The 21,539-nt window shown below is 42.4% G+C and overlaps 2 protein-coding genes across 2 annotated transcripts; both read left to right on the top strand.

Moving 5' to 3' along the window:
* The first annotated feature begins 4,865 nt into the window (after window positions 1–4,865).
* th (tyrosine hydroxylase) lies at window positions 4,866–10,813 on the top strand. The gene is made up of 13 exons (XM_068602734.1): window positions 4,866–4,994; window positions 5,488–5,691; window positions 6,176–6,341; window positions 6,438–6,526; window positions 6,658–6,725; window positions 6,831–6,881; window positions 7,193–7,338; window positions 7,496–7,631; window positions 8,260–8,329; window positions 8,414–8,470; window positions 9,384–9,479; window positions 9,600–9,733; window positions 10,347–10,813. The coding sequence occupies exons 1-13, from the start codon at window positions 4,911–4,913 to the stop codon at window positions 10,504–10,506; spliced, it is 1,461 nt and encodes a 486-aa protein (XP_068458835.1). The 5' UTR covers window positions 4,866–4,910; the 3' UTR covers window positions 10,507–10,813.
* Window positions 10,814–12,223: 1,410 nt separating this feature from the next.
* On the top strand, window positions 12,224–18,437 carry igf2b (insulin-like growth factor 2b). The gene is made up of 4 exons (XM_068602802.1): window positions 12,224–12,408; window positions 13,398–13,552; window positions 15,104–15,281; window positions 16,713–18,437. Exons 1-4 carry the CDS (start codon window positions 12,334–12,336, stop codon window positions 16,950–16,952), a joined length of 648 nt encoding a protein of 215 aa, XP_068458903.1. The 5' UTR covers window positions 12,224–12,333; the 3' UTR covers window positions 16,953–18,437.
* The last annotated feature ends 3,102 nt before the right edge of the window (window positions 18,438–21,539 follow it).

Genomic DNA, 21,539 nt, shown 5'->3' with positions numbered 1-21,539 from the left:
CAGTGAAGTGACTTTTATAGAGGGTCGTTTATACAGCATGTAGCATCACTGTGGAACAAATCGTTGGGTCCTCGGTCTGGTCTTCCCGTGCACATACAGTTCATCCTTGTGCATGTGCAGACGACACAATACACACATTTCTGCCAATGGCTTCACACTCCTCCACTGCGGGCTTCTGAAATGCCTTAAGGAATGCCGTAAAGCATCAGAAAACATGGAAGAACAAGTTTGTTCGCATGTAACCATGGATGTAAACGATGCAGAAGTCATAATGTAAAAACAATGTCTTTAGATATGTTTTATGAGAAGAGAAATAAATTCAACAGCCTAGTAAGGCCTCACGTTATGTATTTTGGCTGTGTGTCTTTGTAGTAATCTGATTAAGCTGTAATCAGGTATTATTTTTAAACTGGGCAAAAAAAATCCTTCAATTATATTTCTGACACAAGTTCATAAGGGTATACAAGTCTTCACTACAAGCTGATATGGTCATTTTGAGGATGTTTATCCAACATCATTGCAGTTAATAGGACATTTATTTTCTGTTTCCTCTTCTCTTCATCAACCGGAGGAGTCTAATGACCCCCACAAAGGTGACCAGCATTGTTCAGCAGCGGGAGAGAGAAAAGAAATGTGGAGGATGATGAATAATAGCCCAGCTGGACGCGTTAGCTGCAATTAGCCCTTCTGAAGTCCCACAATTATGCAGGGAAAAGCCAACACTCACAATGCCACAATGCGGCTGCTGAATCAATACATAATTGTAATAATTATCATCCTGGTGTCATTTGTGGACACGTCCAACACTTGCAGAAAAGAAGATTGAATTGGAAAAACACAGAGGGATGATTGGCAGAGAGATATTGTCTCTTCAACTGCATCATTGCTAACAAAAGGTAGCCTCGATACCTCGTTTGACCAATGATGGGGGTTGACTCTGTGACGATGAGTCAGCCTGACTGCATGTGGGCAGAAAAGACTCTGACACCCCTCTGCAGCCGAGCTACTGTACACCGCATGGAGGGTCGAGTCGGAGAGGGTGCAGGTCACATTCTCCTCAAGCTTGAAGTCAAAGCATTTATGAAGGTAAAAACGGTCAAGTCTCTCAAAGAAGTAGGGTTTCCTGCTTTATATGGACGTACATGGCCAATGTGATTTTCTATATTTACCTGAAAAAAGGCATCAGAGGAAACTTGGCCTTTTCCAAGTTCTGGTAGAAGTCGGGTAGGGAGAGAAGCTGATGCTGATTCTTCAGAGAATCATCACATTCAGTGCGTTTACATGATGGCATTAATTCGAATCTTGCTTTAGTCGGACTATGCTCTCTTTCGGGGCAACTGCTGTTATCCGAATATACATGGCAGTGAATAAATCGAATCATTGGCCGAATGCATGTCATATCCGATACGACAGATGGCGCTGTTTTCATTACATGTAGTGGTGATACAGCCATCTCCGCTTGACCTCTTCACTCTTCATAATGGAGAGAACCCCGCTAGCTTCGGTGGTTGTCGGGGAGCTAGCAGCAGCGCTAGCTGGCTACAGCAGGGAGCTAGCAGAGACACCCACCGAAGGTACCTTCGGCTCGTAACCCGACTTTTACGTTTGTTTGTTTCTGCCGGCTTTGACAACTTATCGTCTCTTTCGACTTCCGGGTCACGACCTGGGAGAGAGGGAGGGAGGGAGGGAGGAGGCGGCGGGATCTTGAGCATGCGCACAAACGCATTGTCCAGTTCCGATCCGATTCAGCGTTTACATGCAGCGTTATTCGAATTATCAATCGAATCGAGTTATCCAGGGGTGTTAATCGGATCGTAGTCGGACCACAGTTATTCGAATAAAGGTGTTTACATGAACTGGATAATTTGATTTTAGTCGGACTAAGCCAGTTATTCGAATCCATGTAACCGCACTGACTGCATCTCCATCAGATCTAGTTCAGACTCTCTTCCACTTCCTTTGAATCCATCATGAAGGGCGTTGAGAACAGCTTCATTTCTTTCTCAATGCAGAAAAATCTTGGAAGCGCTGACTGAAATCTGTTATGAGATATGATGACCGACACATATTTCTCCATTTAAGCAGGCAAATTGACCTATGGGAAAGATACTCTCATTTCAGACAGTGTAGGGAAGAGTTAAGAGATAAAACTTAGCAAGGCAAGGCAATGTTTTCTCTAAAAAAAACATTAAGTGCATCAACACATAATGCAGATGTGGCACAATATGCTATACTTCTGGCCCAGGCTTCAACGTAAAGGGATCAGTAAAGTTTTCTCTCTGAGCAATTTTCACTGAACAGTAACAAACTGGGCTAATGACTGATTCGCTTTCACGTTTCTCGTTCCAGAAATTCAGACCATTAGCACCAGCCTCAGACCACAATTTTAAAGTTGAATAAACCTTTATTGTGAACAACTTTGAGTCTTTTCTGGTGTGATGCATTCGTTTTTTTTCCTGCACTCACTTGGGAGATATTCAAATGTGCAACAAAGACGCTATTTGTCTGTTGTTTTCAGTCACAAATGCACTTCAAATCAGAATCCGAAATTAGAAAAAACATTGATTGCACATACAAGGAATTAACCATTTAAACATTTAACAATAAACATAAAATAGAGTGCGATAAAAAGGGAGCATGATTATTTACATTGGCTCTACTGAGTATTTATAATTAGAACTATGTAATATAACGATTCAAGTTAAAATAATTCAAGTTCAAATAAAATTAAAATAAAGTTCACAGAATTAAGCGATTATGTGAAAGTGACAAGTATAAAGTCAAGTGGCAAAGTGTATTTCAATATGAGGTACGTGCAGGGGCGTGAACAGTAGGAGATTGTTGGGGGGAGACAGAGTCAGTCAGTTGGGACTCGAGCTCTGTTGATGAGCCCGACTGCTGATGGAGGAAAACTGTTAGTGTGGCGCGAGGTCTTGGGACTCAAACAGTTTATGTCCAGGGTGAGAGGGGTCGGCAATAATCTTTCCAGCCCGCTTCAGAGTCCTTGAAGCAAACAAGTCCTGGAGGGACGGCAGATTACAGCCAATCACCCTCTCGGCAGAGCGGATGATGCGCTGCAGTCGGCCCTTGTCCTTGGCAGTGGCTGCAGGGTGCCAGACGCTGATCGAGGAGCAGAGGATGGACTCAACAATGGCAGTGTAGAAGTGCACCATCATGGTCTTTTGGCAGGTTGAACTTCTTCAGCTTCAGCAGCTCTGAAAGAACATCCTCGGCTGGGCCTTCTTTGTGATGGAGCTGATGTTCAGCTCCCACTTGAGGTCCTGGGTAAGGACAGAGCCCAGGAAGCAGAAGGACTCCACAGAGTCGACGGGGGAGTCCCACGGGGTGAGAGGGGCGGGTGGGGCTGCCTTCTTTTTGAAGTCCACAACCATCTGTCTTCAGAGCAGTGCGCTCCAGGTTGTTTTGGCGGCACCGGGTCACCAGGCGGTCAGTCTATAACCTGTAGGCGGACTCAACCCCACCAGAGATCAGTCCAATGAGGGTGGTGTCATCCGCAAAACTGTTTTAACATGTCTTACTTAAATAATTTATAAGTTATTTTGGCAGCAAATTCAACAAACTTCATCAACCAGAAGGGTAATTTGTAAAGAAATTGGATGCTTTACAAGGATATTAAACAGCTTGAAAGACATTGAACAAACCATTAAACTGATAATTGTCCCTCATGTAAAGCTTCTGTCTGATGTTCTTTTATGTCACACCACTTTCATAAAAAGGGCAAGATGAAAAGAAACACCATGCTTCATTTCTAAAGATACGCCAATTTATTCCGTTTCCATGCAGAAAACAAGCTTAAACAATGTGTAAAGGGTCTATCTCCTTGTTTGTTTGCTTTATCATTGTTTCTTCAAACTCACTCTGTTGCCAACCAATAAAGAACGGAGCCATCGCTGTCTGTGCCCGGGGCTAAGTCAGTGCTCTTTAGCATTTTCAGCATGTGTGTTCCTGCTAGGGAAGAATCTGGGGGCCCATTTGGCTTATCTGAACCCATCAAGATTGGTGATGTGGCCTCCTGATCTTAATGTAGCACCATGGGACCAGAAACAAAAAAGATACTCTTGAATAAAGTCCTCAGCTGAACAACAAATTCACTTGATATGGTTGTTGCTGAAGTAAGACACATGTGGCTCAAGAAACAAAACATTGTCGAGCCCTTTTGTTCCTTTGTGTGTGTGTGTGTGTGTGTGTGTGTGTGTGTGTGTGTGTGTGTGTGTGTGTGTGTGTGTGTGTGTGTGTGTGCTTTCCACAATCAAATCTAATTTGTGAAGTGCTGTGGAGATTGGATTGAGCTGATAAAGTGACTTAATTTTCCACAGCTGACTTTTCTCTGGTTTAACCTTTATGTAAAGCCCTGAGGTCAAAACTGGGATTATTGTCTGAAAATGACTTTAAGTATGTACAGGTTAATCATATACACATACAATATCAGAACATGAATTAAGAATATAACACATTTAAATTATTTAATCTAAAAAGTATAACTTGATTTTCTATTCAAAACAATAAAAATATATTAAAACCATAATGTAGTAGAGGTTGTTAATTACAAATATTGTAAATTCAACAATCATAGCATTTTTTTTTTTTGAAGATCACTGACTGTGACAAATTAGAGGCACGTTTTAAAATGTGTATGTGTGGAATGTACATACGGTTTGAAGATGGCTCCATGAGATGTGAAAGCTATATCATGCCCATTGGCAGCAGGATGTGCGTGTTTGACGTCAGAATCTGAAAACAGATGACCCCATAAAAAGAAGGACCCTGTCGGAAAAACGGAAAAGCTCTGCACACAGCACTGCCTGAGAGGTCTCGAGATCGCCACCACTACACCACCACTTCAGTCACACTTCTCTACGCAAACAAAGACCATACAGAAGTGCGTGAAGATGGCCCTTTCAAACAGTTCCACATCCTCCACAAAGAGCATCCGCAGAGCAGCATCCGAGTTGGAGAGGTCTGAATCCATTACGGTAAGAAATACAACTACACTTTGAAAGGTAGGTATACATCAGACGTATTTGTAGATCACGTTATAATCAACAATCTACAATTGTGTTACTGGTGATATGTCTAAATGATAGCCAGATAACCTTCAACAACTGTCATATTGCGCGCAGAGCGCATGTTGGGGTTCCCATTACGCAGTGGCGATGCCTGATGTGCACTCAAATTATAAAGAAAGAAAGAAGGAAAACATGTTACAATTAACAGATGGCGCCTGTTAAAATGTGTGACGTGGCAGCTGCTCAGTCTTAGCTGGGCCGTAGGTTTACCCTGACTGCATTGCTGTTGTGATGCGCATTTGGAGATTTAAGGCACTCCCACCAAATATCTAAAGAGATATCCAAAAGGGTAAGCAAATCTAAAAGACATTTCCCGCTCTGCTGTTGTGCCTGCGTGCTCTGGTAGTTACATTCAAACACATGCAGCATACGCAAGACTTTGGTTTCTCTTTTGGAACAGTCTCCAAGATTCCTCGGTCGACGGCAAAGCTTGATCGAGGACGCGCGCAAGGGGAGGGAAGCCGCCGCTGCAGCGGCGGAGGCTGCGGAGGCCAGTGAGCAGATCGTGTTTGAGGAGGACAATGGAAAAGCACTGCTCAACCTCTTCTTCACTTTGAGAGACTCCAAGACACCTGCACTGGCGCGGACACTCAAGGTTTTTGAGGTATTGCAATTGTACTTGTTAGGTTACAATATTGTCTTTGTTTATTTGAGAGCAACAATTTAGGCAGAGGGTAGAGGGGATCTCTCGTTTATAAGATGTAAATCACAAATGAATCAATGTTTGAAGAATAACCTCATTATGTTATAAAGCTCATGCAGTTAATGGGATCATCCATTAGATATTTTTTTAGTTGCTCTACATTGTGTAAATAGTGTAACTGTTTGGTGTTATTTGTGTCTTTTTGGATAAAATGCATCACTATATTAGGAAACAGAACCACATTGAACAAATTAGATGTTCAAATCCTCTCAATTTTATGTGAAATATTTCAGTACCACTGTATGTGCTAAAACAATCTTTTTTTGTTTTAAAGACTGTTCAACATTTAATATGGACATGTTCGTCTAAAATACTGTGCCACATAAGTGTGTCACATCCAGTATCGCTGCAGGAGTTACATTTCAATGTGTTTCCTGTATTTCAGACATTTGAAGCTAAGATTCTACATTTGGAGACGCGACCATGTCGTAAGCTCAAGGACAGCCTGGAGTACTTTGTTCGCTGTGAGGTGCACGTCTCAGACGTTAGTACGCTCATCAGCTCCGTCAAAAGGAATGCAGAGAATGTTAAAACCACCAAAGAAGTCAAATGTAAAAACCTTTTGCTCCTTTTAGAAAACCACATTCGTTAAAACATACAAGAAACGACACTGAACTGAACTTGGCCGTCTGTGTCCTTTTCTTTAGTCCATTGGTTCCCAAAGAAAATTGCGGATTTGGACAAATGTCATCATCTGGTCACAAAATTTGATCCAGACTTGGATAAAGACCATCCTGTAAGTAATGACTTTTCCATAGCATGTTTAACAGGAATTGTCCCTGTTATGTTGATTATGTTGTTGGAGTTGGACCAATATGTCATTGCACAGAAAATGTGATCAGTGTTTGATATATTTGATCTAAACAGGGCTACACAGACCCCGAGTACAGACAGAGGAGGAAAATGATTGGAGACGTCGCCTTCAGATACAGACAGTGAGATACTGTCTTTTACCCTAATGCTGCACAGACCATCCACAAGGAAATAAAAAAAAAACAGTTGATTTTTCCTGATACAAGTGTACATATGTTTGTCCACAGCGGCCATTCGATCGCCAGAGTGGAATACACAGAGGAGGAGATCGGCACATGGTAAGGGCATGCTCATTTAAAACAAGTTAAGTAATCTCTAAAGATTTTCTAAGAAGCCAAACCAATGTGCTTTAAATAAGAAACTTAACAAAAGCATTTAAAAACTATGTAAACACATATCAATGAAAGGAATGGCTACATTTAAATATTCATAATAGAATAAGAATAACATTCCTGTGCCAAGGAGTAATGACCAGACCAAAATGACATTTTAAGATAGTTACACTTGATTTTGTTTAGGGTTTCCATATTGTTTTATGCCTTTGTTTGAAGGAACTACATCTGAATTATAATATTATTTCCCTAATTAGGAGGGAAGTCTACTCAACTCTGAGGGACCTGTATAGCACCCATGCCTGCAGTGAATACCTCGAAGCCCTCTGTCTGCTGGAAAGGCATTGTGGGTACAGTCCAGACAACATTCCCCAGTTGGAGGACGTGTCATGTTTCATTAAAGGTAAAAAAGGGGACAAACGATAAAGACATTTTTCAACAATCTCCATCAACTGAGGGTTTAATTATCTTTATTTCCCACCTCCTGAACATACACACACGCACGCACGCACGCACACACACACACACACACACACACACACACACACACACACACGCAGAGCGTACAGGGTTCATACTGCGTCCAGTGGCAGGTCTGCTCTCAGCCAGAGATTTCCTGGCCAGTTTGGCTTTCCGGGTGTTCCAGTGCACCCAGTACATCCGTCATGCCTCCTCCCCCATGCACTCCCCAGAACCGTGAGTACGACTACGCCTCCTCTCCTCCAGCTCATCGCATCACATCCCCTTACACATTTTGGCATAGTAATCTATGCGCTATCGGTGGACTTACATAAGCCTCCCATCCTTCAATCACTGCTGTTCCATGGCCTTTTCCTCACTCTATCTCTTATTTCAGCTTCATGGAACTATATTGGATTGTTATTTTGATCAAACGCATGTTGCCAAAGTATGCACACAAAATAACTGACAGCACAAAGCTAATAAATACAAAGAACTTGTGAAAAAAAAAGCAAAATTACAAAGCACACAGAATGAAAAAAAACAGAAATGTAGATCAAGTTAGAACTAATCTTTGATTTCGAAAAATAATTACATTTTAATATTAATTAAAATAAATAGATATCCTATTTAGAATAAGTTATATGTATCTTCTGGTTTTCTGTTTTCAGTTTATCATGGATAAAAAATGTAAAGTCTGGAGATGTTTTGCTATTTCAGTTTATTTTTAGTCTGTAAATTCTGTCGTGCCTTCTCTTGTTAGCACACAACTCTTTTTCACTCTGTAACCGTTGCTTTATAATGCAACTAGATTTAAATGTTCAACACTGATGGTCCAAGTCCAATGTGTCTCTCTTTCTCTTAGTGACTGTGTGCATGAACTTCTGGGCCACGTCCCCATGCTGGCCGACCGCACTTTTGCCCAGTTTTCACAGGTGAGTGGGACGAGGGCCGAGCAGACTTATTTCTGATGCTTTGTGTGTATGTTTTGGTAACATTGTATTGATTATTTGCTGCAGAACCTTGGTCTGGCATCACTTGGGGCTTCGGACGAAGATATTGAGAAACTATCCACAGTAAGACACTCGTCCTCCAACACTGACAGAACTTAGGAACTGTACTGAAATGATTGGAGTTTATAAAAAAAAAAAAAGCAAGACCCTCTCCGGTGATTAGTATTCACTTTAAGTGAGACCAATATATCACCAATATCTTTACTCAGTCTTAACTCCAAAGCTAATGTAATAATATAATCTCAATCATCGGAAGTAAAAAAATGCCCAAATTATACTAGTTCTCCTCAAAGAGTGCTCCTACTGCTCTTTATTTTTGTTTACTTTCATATTCTATAGTAGCGCACCCTTTAGCAAAACAATGTCCACTATTATTTCTCAAAACTAAAATTGGCTATTAGATCAGGGATGCCAAACTCATTTTAGTTCATGGGCCACATAAAGCCTAGTTTGATCTCAGGTGGGCTGGACCAGAAAACATTTATAATGACTAATAAATAACAGCACATACAAATGTTTGCCTTTCTTTATGTGAAAAGCATTGCAAGTACATTCTGAAAACATCAAACTGTTAATGAACGATCATTTAAGAAACAGATGATGAACAGCCTGAGACGTCTCGCTGTTGGCTATGACTAAAACAAACTGCAGTGTCCTCAATCCTGTGGAAAATGTCTTTATCTTCTCTGTTTTCAGTTGTCCTTGCAAATTATTGTATCTTTTACTATGATGAGTCCGTTGATGGTTGGGTAAAGAAAAAAGCTACAGACTCTCCCCCCATGCTCTCACAAAACAGTCGGACTACCGTCCCTTTAGCCAGAAAACAAAAAAACCATCACCCTCCTCTTTCTCTGAGCCCACCTCCCTCCCTGATCACCAATGCACAATCCCTTATCCCTTAACATCCAACAATTACAAATAATGAATTGATTGTCCACTCCAATATCCGTCTTTCTCTTTCTGTGTTTCCCGTCAGCTGTACTGGTTCACTGTCGAGTATGGCTTGTGTAAACAGAACGGTGAGGTGAGGGCTTACGGAGCCGGACTGCTGTCCTCTTATGGAGAGCTTGTGGTGCGTTCCCCCAATGTTTTCTTTGCTTGAAAATGAAATCCTTCCCTGATTGAAATGAAAATGCAGTAATCACAGTCAACATAACCAATTCTCCATATTGTCCCCATAACTTTAATGCAGCACTCACTGTCTGATGAACCAGAGAAAAGGCAGTTTGAACCGGAGGCTGCAGCAGTGCAGCCTTACCAAGACCAGACGTACCAGCCTGTCTACTTCATTTCTGAGAGTTTTTCAGATGCCAAAGAGAAATTCAGGTACTGAACCATACACTGTGTTTTCTTGTTTGGACCCATATGCAAATACACACAAACACAGTGACAAAAAGAAGATAAAAAAAAGCAAAAACAGATGGGGGGTGGGGGGGATTATGTGAGGACAAGGTCAGAAAACAGCCAGTCAACCCCTGAGGGCACAGACTTGTGTAGGTCAGCCAGAAGACAGCTGTTACTCATGTAGACGCTTTTTACTAAGGCAAAACGCTGGAATTTAAGTTGGCAAACAGATCAAATGTTGGCCTACAAAACCAGTTGTAAGTTAGTGTTTTGGTCTCTAGTAGTTCAGCACATGACATCCCTGCCACGCTACCAGAATATCAAGAAGGCAATGCTTTTAAGAGCATTGCGAATATAAAACAGACCATATGAGAAATGTGTGTGTAGTGTATGTCTTATGCTGTTATGAGCAAGGTGTGCCAATCTTTATTATACACAACAAGACACACAACAACTGGGTGAATATTTTCTGGTCAAGAAAAAGGTTGGTTTGCCCTAATCAAGTGAAATATCTGTAATGCATTCCCTCGTGAAGAGCTTAAAGAGGACGTTGACATCTTTCGGTCTTACTTTGCTGTTTTAAATCTTTGACAAGGGGGTACGTGGCCGGTATCAAGCGTCCCTTCTCTGTGAAGTTTGATCCATACACCAGCAGCGTGGAGGTCCTGGATAACCCGCTGAAGATCCAAGTAGGCCTGGAGGCTGTGAAGGACGAGCTTAAGATTCTGACAGACGCCCTCAGTGTTTTGTCCTGATGACGTCCCCGTCTGCTTCCTTTCTCTGCGCTTTGAGACGTCTGATGTGTGATCAAGACCAATGTGTTCATCTTTCTGTGCCGTGTCTCCAGTGTGATGCTGTTTCTGACAAGTTGTTGTTTGCTGTCGCTGGCTAGTTGGCCGACAAGGTTGCAACCATTAAAACCTCAATACGCAGTGCAGGCAAAGTTTCCAAAGATGTTAAACGCCTGGCTGGGTGAAATGATTGAGTTTTACAGACTGGGCCATTCATGCTTTTAAAGCAACGTGTGATATTATGAATGTATTTCAAGAAAACTAAATGGAAAGAAAGAAACATCATGCTGAAATAAAGATTAAAATGTACACTTAAATTCAAAACAATTTTATTTTGAAAGTAATGTAAGCAGTGTTGAAGGCTTTATTTTGCAGATATGTGTTTTCAGTATTTGAGCATTGGTCTGCTTCTATATCTGTTGATTTGTCTGGTTTTATGTTGTTTTTGTCTTTGTCTTGCAGGTTATACGCTAAATCAAATAAATATCTACTTTCCATTTAATGTACTGTTGAATACTGCTCGAGTAAAAACAATCTATCAAACAAATTCACATTTTGCTGTCATGTTTAAATATTTTAGAAATTGTAGCAGCATAGTGCTGCAACATCGCATGTACAGTTTACATGTCTATAGATTATCCATGATAATCTGTTCCTCTCACACGCTTCAGCCTAACATGGAATGATGCTTAGCGACATAATAGTTGACATGTGTCTGCCACAAGAGGGGGCCGTCCAGTAGGGTGTACCTGCCTGTGGAGATGCCCTCCAACCTGAGGAAGGCTGCAAGACAAACAAAACGGATGTTCACTACCACTAGGTGTCAGTCTAAGGCTGAAGACATGTCCACATCCTCACCTTCTGCTGAAGCCACGCTTACGTAAGGGAACCCTCAAACTGTTATAAAAAAAGAAGACGGAAAAAAAACTTTCTCCTTATGTAAAATCACAACTCAGCTCGATGTGGGCTATGCAGCCACCTTTGACTGTCATGGAGCATGGGCAACATCTGGATGCACGTTTTTCTGCTGGACATTTAACACCATGGAAGTGACGCAATAATTGGCCTTTTTAAAAAAAAAATATATATATACAACAACACATTTTTGTTTGTGAGGCATCATATAGGTCTCAGCATTTACAGTGACCACAGGCTTGTACGGTTCTGCATCCGTCAGTCTCAGCTGCTGCATCCTCCTCCTGCCTTCAGGTAGGAATCAACCTTCACTCAAACACAATCGACCCCGGTGACTAAAGGCTACGTTTGCACCTCAGTCAGAGGAAAGCCGCAGACCATGGCCACAATGCTTTAACTCTGAATGTTAATCTTAATTACAGCAGGGCGGAGACATTGACATTTTCCTTGGAGTCTGAGGAATTACGTCTATTCTTGTTCAGTCTGCGTCCTGTGTGTAAACATTGTGATTGTAGGTTACAGTGCGTAAACGTGGAAAATGCCTATGGAATTGTTCCATATTTTGTAACTCTCACTCTCTCCCTCACTTTCTGATTTTGCTTTTTCTCCCTTTAAGCACTTTTCCATAAAACGCCTCTGGACCAGTTTTTTTTTTTCTTTTTTACCAGCGGTGAAGAGGAGGAGCGAGGGGGTGGGGGTGGGTGTAAGGGGCGTGTTTTGGTATATAATACTTCTCCCTGAGAAGTTTTGCCTGTCGCCTGGTCTTTGGGACAGCCTCTCACACATCATCTCTATTGCAGCAGCAACTGGGAAACTAACTCACCTGCAACCTCTCCAACCAAATAACCCACAACGTTTTGACTACTGCCAATTGACATGGAGACCCAGAACAGACACGGACACCCCTCGCGTTGCCACACCTGCCGGAGAACGGAGAACAGCCGAATGAAGGTAACCAGAGGGAACACATAGTTTGATACTCTCCGGTTGTGCAGCGGCGGTAATCGAAAGACATCAGCCGGGGTTGTAACCTTGTGTTGGCTTTATTAAGAAAACTGCTCCGGGCTTACTAGATGCATTGATCGCATCATTCGTGTGTGTGTGTGTGTGTGTGTGTGTGTGTGTGTGTGTGTGTGTGTGTGTGTGTGTGTGTGTGTGTGTGTGTGTGTGTGTGTGTGTGCAATAAGAGCAAAGAGCAACCCGACATCTCTTAATGTGCAGGCAACAGAGGAAGTTCAAGATGCAAGCATGACATGGAGTGCGCCTGAATCTTTGAAGCATTTGTGCAACAGGTCGGCTGCTAGGATAGAAGAAAGACTGAGTTGAGAGGTATTTTATGCTTCTCGCGTCTGGATGGCATGCCGTTCTCTGGACTCGGAGCAAACAGCTGGTCTTTTCTGTCGGCAGATAGGGGGCGGTAGGTCTGAGGGTCAGTGAGCTCACCGAAGGGTGAGCAAGGGGAAAATATATGCTGAGTCTGGCGTTTCAGATAGTTAACTATCGAGCAGCCGGTCTTGCAACTTCTGGGGAGTTGTGTAAGTGTTTGAACGACAGAGATACCGTCTACTTTTTTTTTCCTCCAGAATAAGCAATTCTCCCAGGTGCAACACAGTGACGGTAGCTGATAACATTTCCAGGGAGGGGATGCACATTTTGCATACATTTGTCGCACGTAATGGGTATTTGTCTGAGTTAGTAGATCAATACATAGAAAAAGAAAAAAAAAAGAAGCTTTTAACACTGGAAGCCGCACATCTTGTACACGCATCCAAATGAGTGGATCCTCTTATATCACACAGAGAGGCAACATCTGGCTGTCAGCTGAGATTTTCTTTTTGTATGTCATCGGTTCTGAATTGTGTGGTCGCATTTGTTGATCCGGTGCTTTATTCTGAAATGTGTTTGTGTGTGTGTGTGTGTGTGCGTCTTTTTGTCTGCAGGTCAAGAAGATGACTTCGTCCAGCCGCGCGCTGCTGTTTGCACTGTGCCTGGCGCTCTACGTTGTGGAAATAGCCTCGGCAGAGACGCTGTGTGGGGGAGAGCTGGTGGATGCGCTGCAGTTTGTCTGCGAAGACAGAGGCTTCTATTTCAGTAGGTTTCAAACCCGCACAAGTTTCACAACGGGCTGCACAGACGCTGTTTCGCTTTTGTATGTCCCTCTGTTGAGTCTCTAATGTTCATTCGCACACATCTGTTTGGATAGCTGAGGCTATCGCTCAGTCTGTGGCTGTGTGGTGCGTGTTTGGTATTTTTCTTTCTCACGCGCGCGCGCGCACACACACACACACTGACCGAGAGCCAGAAAGAGAGAAAGAGAGGGAGGTTATAGCCAGCTGAGTGTCTCAAGACCTCGTCCAGGCTTCTCTGCTGAGTGTGCGCATTGTGCCTTCAGCGCGTACCTCTCATTGCATATGAAAGGCCGGCGAGCTGTGAAGGCACACACGACACAGCGCGACACAATGGGCCGCTTGTTTACCAGTAAAGTAATAGCACCCCAAGAGGCATACCAGTCACCTCAGCACCAGTGTTCCCAGGCCAGGCAAACACAGTGATGATTTAGAGAGGGGGGGGGGGGGGGTGTTTTCGATGTCAGGTTAAAAGAAATGCTCATTAACATCAATTCTGATTATTGCTTCCATTGTAGTGATGTTGGAGATAGATGTGAAGCATTGTGCCAATGCATAGTGTTGGTTGTTAATCCTCAAATAGAAAATGGATAAGCTTTTGATTGTACAGCGTTTGTGACATATATGAGTTCACCTACCTCTGGTATTTCTACAGCAGATAACCCCCCCCCACCTCATACCTCCTGATGATATTGTCCCACCCCCTGCATTTCACCTTTGACAGACAGGCAGCTTCTTTGTGTGCTGTCTGCCATAGAAGCTTCTCCCCAATCAGAAAGATCATTATCCAGTTTAGGCCAACATAGATATGCTCCCTCCCTCTCCTCCCCCTGGATCACCCTCTCTTTCTCTCCCATTTTCCTCTTCCTGCAATCAAATCTAGCCTTCCCTCTCATGAGATTTGGGCACAGGGCTTCAAACGAGGCCTTTATTGGTCACAGTGTCCCCCTGTGCAACATGCTAACCCTCCTCCCCCCACTTTATTCTTCCGTACCTTTTTCCCCTATGTCTTCACCCTCTCCCTCTATTGTTTTTCCTTCTTTCCCTCTGTTTTGACCCTCACACCCCCGCCCCCTCTCTCTTTCTACACTGATCCCTTTTCTCTTATTTTCTCTACTTCTCTGCCCCCCTCTCCTCTCTCCCTCCTCATCCTCATTATCTATGCTGACTTGACAAAGGACAAGGTCACAGGAGAGTTTCCATTTTATGTATTTGCTCACCCAAAGGTCTGTCTGAGAGGTTAATTGTCTGTCTCCATCACTCTCTTTTAGTGACTACTGCAGTTTACTTGTGTATTCACTCATTAAAGGACTTCCGGATATCCCTAATCAGATTATACCCTACAAACAAAAAGATTTGTTGCAGAGTTCCTTTTATCCTCTTTAGTCCATGGGCTGCTATGATTGTTCAAGTAATCTTGCAAAAACCCACATGCATTACTGATGCCAGTGTTCTCGGCCTGAACCTCATCCTCCCCTCATGACCTTTCCTCATCCCTTGTTGTGTCTTTCCTCAGGTAGGCCAACCAGCAGGGGAAACAACCGACGCAACCAGAACCGTGGGATCGTAGAGGAGTGTTGTTTCCGTAGCTGTGACCTCAACCTGCTTGAGCAGTACTGTGCCAAACCCGCCAAGTCCGAAAGGGACGTGTCGGCCTCCTCTCTGCAGGTCATACCCATGATGCCCGCACTAAAACAGGTACATCTCAACAACAACAACAACAGACCAGTATGGGAAACATTTCCAATCCTGGTCTTTATCTTTTCTCCATTCACCTCTGAGCCTCACCCCTATGTCCCTGACAGACAGAAACCCACACAGAGACAGGTTTATCGGGTTAAAATGGTCATTGGTAAGCAGATAGCCTTCGTGCAAAGTGCTGAGCATCGTGGAAAACCATGAAACGTTCACAGAACATCATATTCTCAAAAAAAAAAAGCAGAGTCATACTCACAGAATTATGTATGTGTACGAGAGATTGTGTGTTTGTGTTGGAGAGAGACAGTCGGTGAGATGTTTGAGACATCTGTTCTGTTACAAAACAGTGTGTTATTATTAGTCACGGAACAGCAAGCTCCCCGAAACTGGCATGCATTTTGGTCTGGTTAAACCCCCCTGACCTGGCCGGCAGAGCCTCTCGGAAATATATGTCACAGACATGCAGGGAATCATCAAAGTGTTTCAGGTCTTTTCACTGGGATCACAAGACTGAGCGCTGGCTGCTTTCCAGGTCTCTTCAAATCCCTTCCAACAAAGCTGGAAATATTTTTTCTGCTTTGACTTTTTTGAAAATCTGTATCCGTGCCATGTGATGGCTCGTGACATAAACAAACAAAAAAACAACAATAAATGCCGCAAATATACAGAGAAAAGAAATGTGCCCTTCTTCTAAGTGAAAAAATAAATTTAAAAAAAAGAGGCTTCAAGAAAATGAGTTGGGACATGTCCCTCGTTTGTGTGGGCAGGGAGAGTTGATGGGTACAGCTTGCTCTGAGGGCCAGCTGTTCTTTGGCTATTGAACAGGCCTGGATTGAATGAAGGGGGATAAACACTCCTCAAGTGGCAGGGCCACAACAAGCCATTCAGATGGAGCACTGGCTACTCACGCATAAATTCTAGCCTCCCTGCTACCACTCCCACTTTGTCTCAATCTGTGGTGCTCAGCCCAACACCTAACTCTGTTTAAAAGAGCTTTCCGTGTAAGAATAGAGGTCTTTGAAATGACAATGTGTTTATGTGGCGTTTCATTCGATCTGTGGAGATTAGACAGTTCAGCGGGTCGTTGGGTGAACGACGTGCTCCTCATATGTATATGAGGCGAGTGGCCGCCCTTCCCTTTGACGCTATGTTAAAGAGGCTAAACTAAGAGCTTGTTGACTGCTTCTTTCAGTCAACGAAACCAAAACAAGGGCAGGTTGGAGGCTCTGCAAGTCTGTTATGACGCTCTGCGCTATAAGAATGACAATTGATTTCCATTTGACTCGCTCAACAATGCCAGCATGTTTTTGCAAAAATAAACACGGCTTTCCTCCATTGTAATAAGCACTTTCTCTGCGTGTTATCACAACTAATGAACTGACTCCCTCTTTCCCCCATTTTCCTCTATTTTTTTCCTGCACGCCACAATAGGAAGTCTCAAGGAAGCAGCATGGGACCGTGAAGTATTCCAAATACGAGGTGTGGCAGAGGAAGGCGGCCCAGCGGCTCCGGAGGGGTGTCCCCGCCATCCTGAGGGCCAAAAAGTTTCGAAAGCAGGCAGAGAAGATCAAAGCCCAGGAGCAGGCAGTCTTCCACAGGCCCCTCATCAGCCTGCCCAGCAAACTGCCTCCTGTCTTGCTCGCCACGGACAACTATGTCAACCACAAATGAGCCCACTGCCAGCCCTTTGCACAGACAAGAGTTTGGAGGGAGAAAAAAAGACTAGGGGATTATAGCTTTGTCTCTGACGTCATTTCTGTGGCAGTCCTCTTTGACCTCCCCTGCCCTGTCCGAGCCCACCAATCCCCCCCCCTGCTCTCATCCACTACTTCTTGACCCCGTGGCCCTTCTCTAATGCCCCCCTCAACCCCACCTACCCACCCTCCTCAGGCACACAAACATGCCTTCACATTCTTCCTGTCTGAACTCTTTCGCTCCCTCTCTCTTTCAGTCACTGACACAAAAGGCACAAACACAAACGATGAACAAAAAGTTAACAATTCGGCTGAATGCAATTCAGGTGGATCCTTAAGCAAAAGAGAAAAGGGAAGGGAGAAAAGAAGATGAAAGAGATCTGTGGTTTGCAAGTGTCAAGAGGACACCCAGCGGAATGTTTTTTTGTCCTTGTGGAAGACAACTGAAAGTGAAGAGCAGCTTGCATGAAAGAATCCATTCCACATCATCTTTCCTGAGGCAAAAAGAAAATTCTGTTAGTTCTTTTTCTTATTAGTTTGCACCTCTACCTATAAAGGGACTTCCACACTGTAAGGAATTATTTTGTAAAATTAGATTCCTGTTCCAGCACCTTTTGATCACAAACAAAAAGCAGAAAAGAGTCTGCAAAATTGCACATTGCCACGGATTACGTCAAAGTAAAGAAAAAAATGGCACTATTTTTTTATGAACAATGAACGTGTAGCTTAAAAAAATGTCATGGTGCTAGCTTTGGGAATGGACTCAAAGAAGAGGTTGAAAAGCACGTTTTTTTTTTTCTTTGAATGAATATTAAAACTTTCCGTTTTAAGGAAAGTGTGACTTTTGAAAAAAGGAAGATAAAGGATATGGGGGAGCTCCTGGCAGTGGCAATGTCAAGGGGGAAGTGTCACTGAGAGAAGACATGGGCTGTGTCGGCATCAAGGCTCACGGCAAGTGCTAGCGGCTGCTCGTCAATAGCTTGCCAGCATATAGCGGCAAGGGGGACCGGAGACCCAAACCCTGTTCCTCCCGTCCCTGCCAGACACAGGGACCAGTGCGAGGACACGTGGGACACAGCGGACCGCCTGGATTGAGACAGGACTACAGTTCTGGGACAGTACTTCCTGTTTGCCATGGCTTTGCAGACTGCTCTGACAGGAAGTAACATGGCATGGACAAAGAGCAAGTGGGATAATGATTATATTTTATTTTGTCTTTTTTTCTGTTTTCTTTTCATATCAATGTTTTAATGAAAAAAAGGAAAACCCCGTCAGTTTCTGGTACCGTGACATTCCTGTTTTACCAAGTTAGGCTTTTATTTTTTTTTTCCATGGTTGTTGTTATGATGTTATTTTACAGTTCTAAAGAATGGCACAAAATTTAAATTCAAAGGGAAAAAAACAGCAATAATGTCAACTAACATTTTATTTTTATTGTATATCAGTAGTATTCACATGCTTTTGCCTGAAAACAAATACTTGAATATATATATACATCTATATATATCTATATGTATGTATATATGTATATATATATATATATATATATATATATATATATATATATATATATATATATATATATATGTATATGTATATATGTATATATATGTATATGTATATATATGTATATACATATATATATATGTATATATATATATGTATATATATATATATACATACATATATATATATATATATATATATATATATATATATATATATATATATATATATATATATATATATATATATATATATATATATATATATATATATATATATATATATACATATACATATAGATATATAATTAGTTTCCAGGGACGTTGTGTTATTTTTCTTTAGTCTGAGCTGTATCTTGCGTAATGAGCCGCCAAGCTTTTTTGTTTGTTTGTTGAAATACAAATAAGGGCACTGTATAAAGGCATTATTTATTTTGTTATAAAATATATTTGAAAAATTGGTCCAAATAATATACGTAGCACTGATGCTCAAATGACGGATTTATTTTGTATGATCTCTGTTTTCCAATTGGAGTTGTAAGGCTTTTTTGTAGATGCTTTGTACCAAAAATAATGTCTTTTTTTTCCTTTTTCATTTGCCATAGTTACTTTAAATTAATATTTTAACAGCAGCATAGCCTGGATTGCTTAGGCATGTTATGTCACAGAAATAGGCACATACTCTGAATACGTTGGTCTGCATGGATTTCCAGAAGCCTGTCCCTGGTTTCTGGGAAAACGATAGCATCAATGAGTGACTTTATTATTGGAAAAATAACTGTTCAACATTGATTGTACTCAAACCCACTATGTTTTGAAGCCACTTTAGTATTGATGGCAGGGGAATGATCAGTCCTTCATTAAATCATGTCTTTGTAATGGTGCATGGTGTCCTATATGATCTTCTATGGAGCATCTTGCCTATGTGCCAGTGCCACTGATGTTGTCGCGTGTTAGTTTGGGTCATGAGGCCATAAATGCACATTTATGGCCTCATGACCCAAACTAACACATCAGTTGTCGATTTAAGGGTTCAGCTCACACGTGATTTACATGAGTCATTGCGTCGAGGCCTTAATTGGAGATAATGATGTTACTATGATGCTAGTAACCGTCAAAGGTCACCGAAAGGTCATTGTCTATTACGGAATGAGCAAATCATCGCTCCACACCCCACTGTCTGTCTATCTGTCCTGTCTTCTCTGTTTGTAAAAGACAATGCCCCTGATCGTGTGCATCAACAGTATCTATCTGTATTTGCATGGCGCGGGGCAGGGGGGGTTGTTAGCCTGCCGTTCAGCCCTCAACAATCTTCCAGTCACCCATCCATTATGCATTTGATGAAGGGCTATCACGCTGAACCATTTCTGAAGCACTCAGGAAAACAAAACAATCTATGCTCTCCGAGGGAGAAGTGCAGTAGTTGCTGAGTGTCAGTGATAATCTTGTTGTGGAAGGGCAGCCGAGGGTGATACCCACACCTGGCCACAATGATACAGCTCTCTGTGACAAACCACTGAAGCCCATGTCAGAAACAAGGTCATTCTGTGCCACATTATAGTTTCCTCCTCCATTGTGTCATGCATCACCCATGAAAGGGAGACTCAATGGATACTCACCCTACTGTGTTGAAGAGTCAAGCCAATACTTTATATCTTCTTTCATTCAGAGAGATCTCAATTATCAAGACTGCGTCCTGTCTCTAATTATATTCTACTTCAGTTGTGCAACAAAGCAGGCAGTGCAATTCTTATTATTATTATTATTATTATTGATAATATTATTATATTTTCTATTTTATTCTATATTTTCCTGCTAGGACTGCATTCATTCACTATTGTAATGTTCAAACAGGCTACTCTAGTGTTCTTATGAATGGCGTGAAAGACAACCACTTCTTTTCGCTGAATTTGAAAAGATACCTTGCCGAGCAATGGCAACTTTTTCTGTGTCAGTAGCTCACTCAGCCTGTGTGTATTTTATTGATTTAACCTCTGCACGCTAGAACGTCCGAAATGCACAATTCATGTACTTTCATTTTTAATATCAATAAAAAAACATTTTATCAAACATATAATGTCTTAAAGATGTACTGCTTTGTTCAGTGTACTCGCCTGGCACAGGCATGTATTTACACTTTTTGGTTTGTTGGACTTGAGAGTCATTTTTTAACTCTTTATATCAATTAAACCGTATGTACCTTGTAAATGATTTATTACATCTTAAGGCCTTGCAGAGAATCTCCAGCTGCTTTTAGCACCCTCTCTCTTCCTCTCACCCCTCCACACACCCCCCCACTCTCTTTTCTCTCGCTCTCTCCATTTCTGAGTCCATGTCAGTCTGTCTCAGTCGGTCAGTCTGTCTCCTGCAAAGGGCAAAGTGTGCCAAAGTGGAATTCAGCACTCACAGAGTGCCAAACAGGCTGGCCACAACTCCTCAGTCCTTCCTCCGCTGCATGCCACTAAACCTGACCTGTGTTCACTGCCTCTGACACACCCATCTGTACGTCCATCCCTCCATCCTCCAGTGGCTTGCTAACTACTGGAGCAAGCCCCACTTCAGTGGCTAAGTTTAGTAACCGACATGTCTCAAATTATCACATGCATATTCTGAAAATGGCACGACGTTTCATTGTTGACATGCATGCACATATCCACCCATGGGATGTCTGTTACTGGGCAGATTTACAGTCCAGTATCTTTGCTCCCAGAATGGAACAGTTCCGGGAACTTGGGGTAAACTGGGTGCAGCAGAGTTGCTACTGTAGCTCACTGTTCTGCTTTAGCTTGGCATCAAAGAGTTTGAACTTTACAACCAGGACGGGCAGAAATCTCTTACAGTTCTGCCTCACAGTGATGAGATGCACATGTGTTGCTTCTGGGAAAGTGGAGGAGCTGGTTGGCTATCATAGAAAAGGAGCTTGCGTTCTGTGTTTTATGGTTATAAATCGCTCAATAAAATCACCTTTGCCTGTCTCATGAAACCTTATTGCCTTACAAAGAAGGCCGTCCCCCTGCAAAATGTGGTAAAAACACTCAGCTGAAAGTGCATGCTGTCAA

The sequence above is a fragment of the Clinocottus analis genome, unplaced genomic scaffold, assembly GCF_023055335.1.
Source record: "Clinocottus analis isolate CAN_PGR_092001 unplaced genomic scaffold, fCliAna1.0.p SCAF_6, whole genome shotgun sequence".
In the NCBI taxonomy this organism is placed as follows: domain Eukaryota; kingdom Metazoa; phylum Chordata; class Actinopteri; order Perciformes; family Cottidae; genus Clinocottus; species Clinocottus analis.
This window is presented reverse-complemented; position numbering and strand designations above follow the sequence as displayed.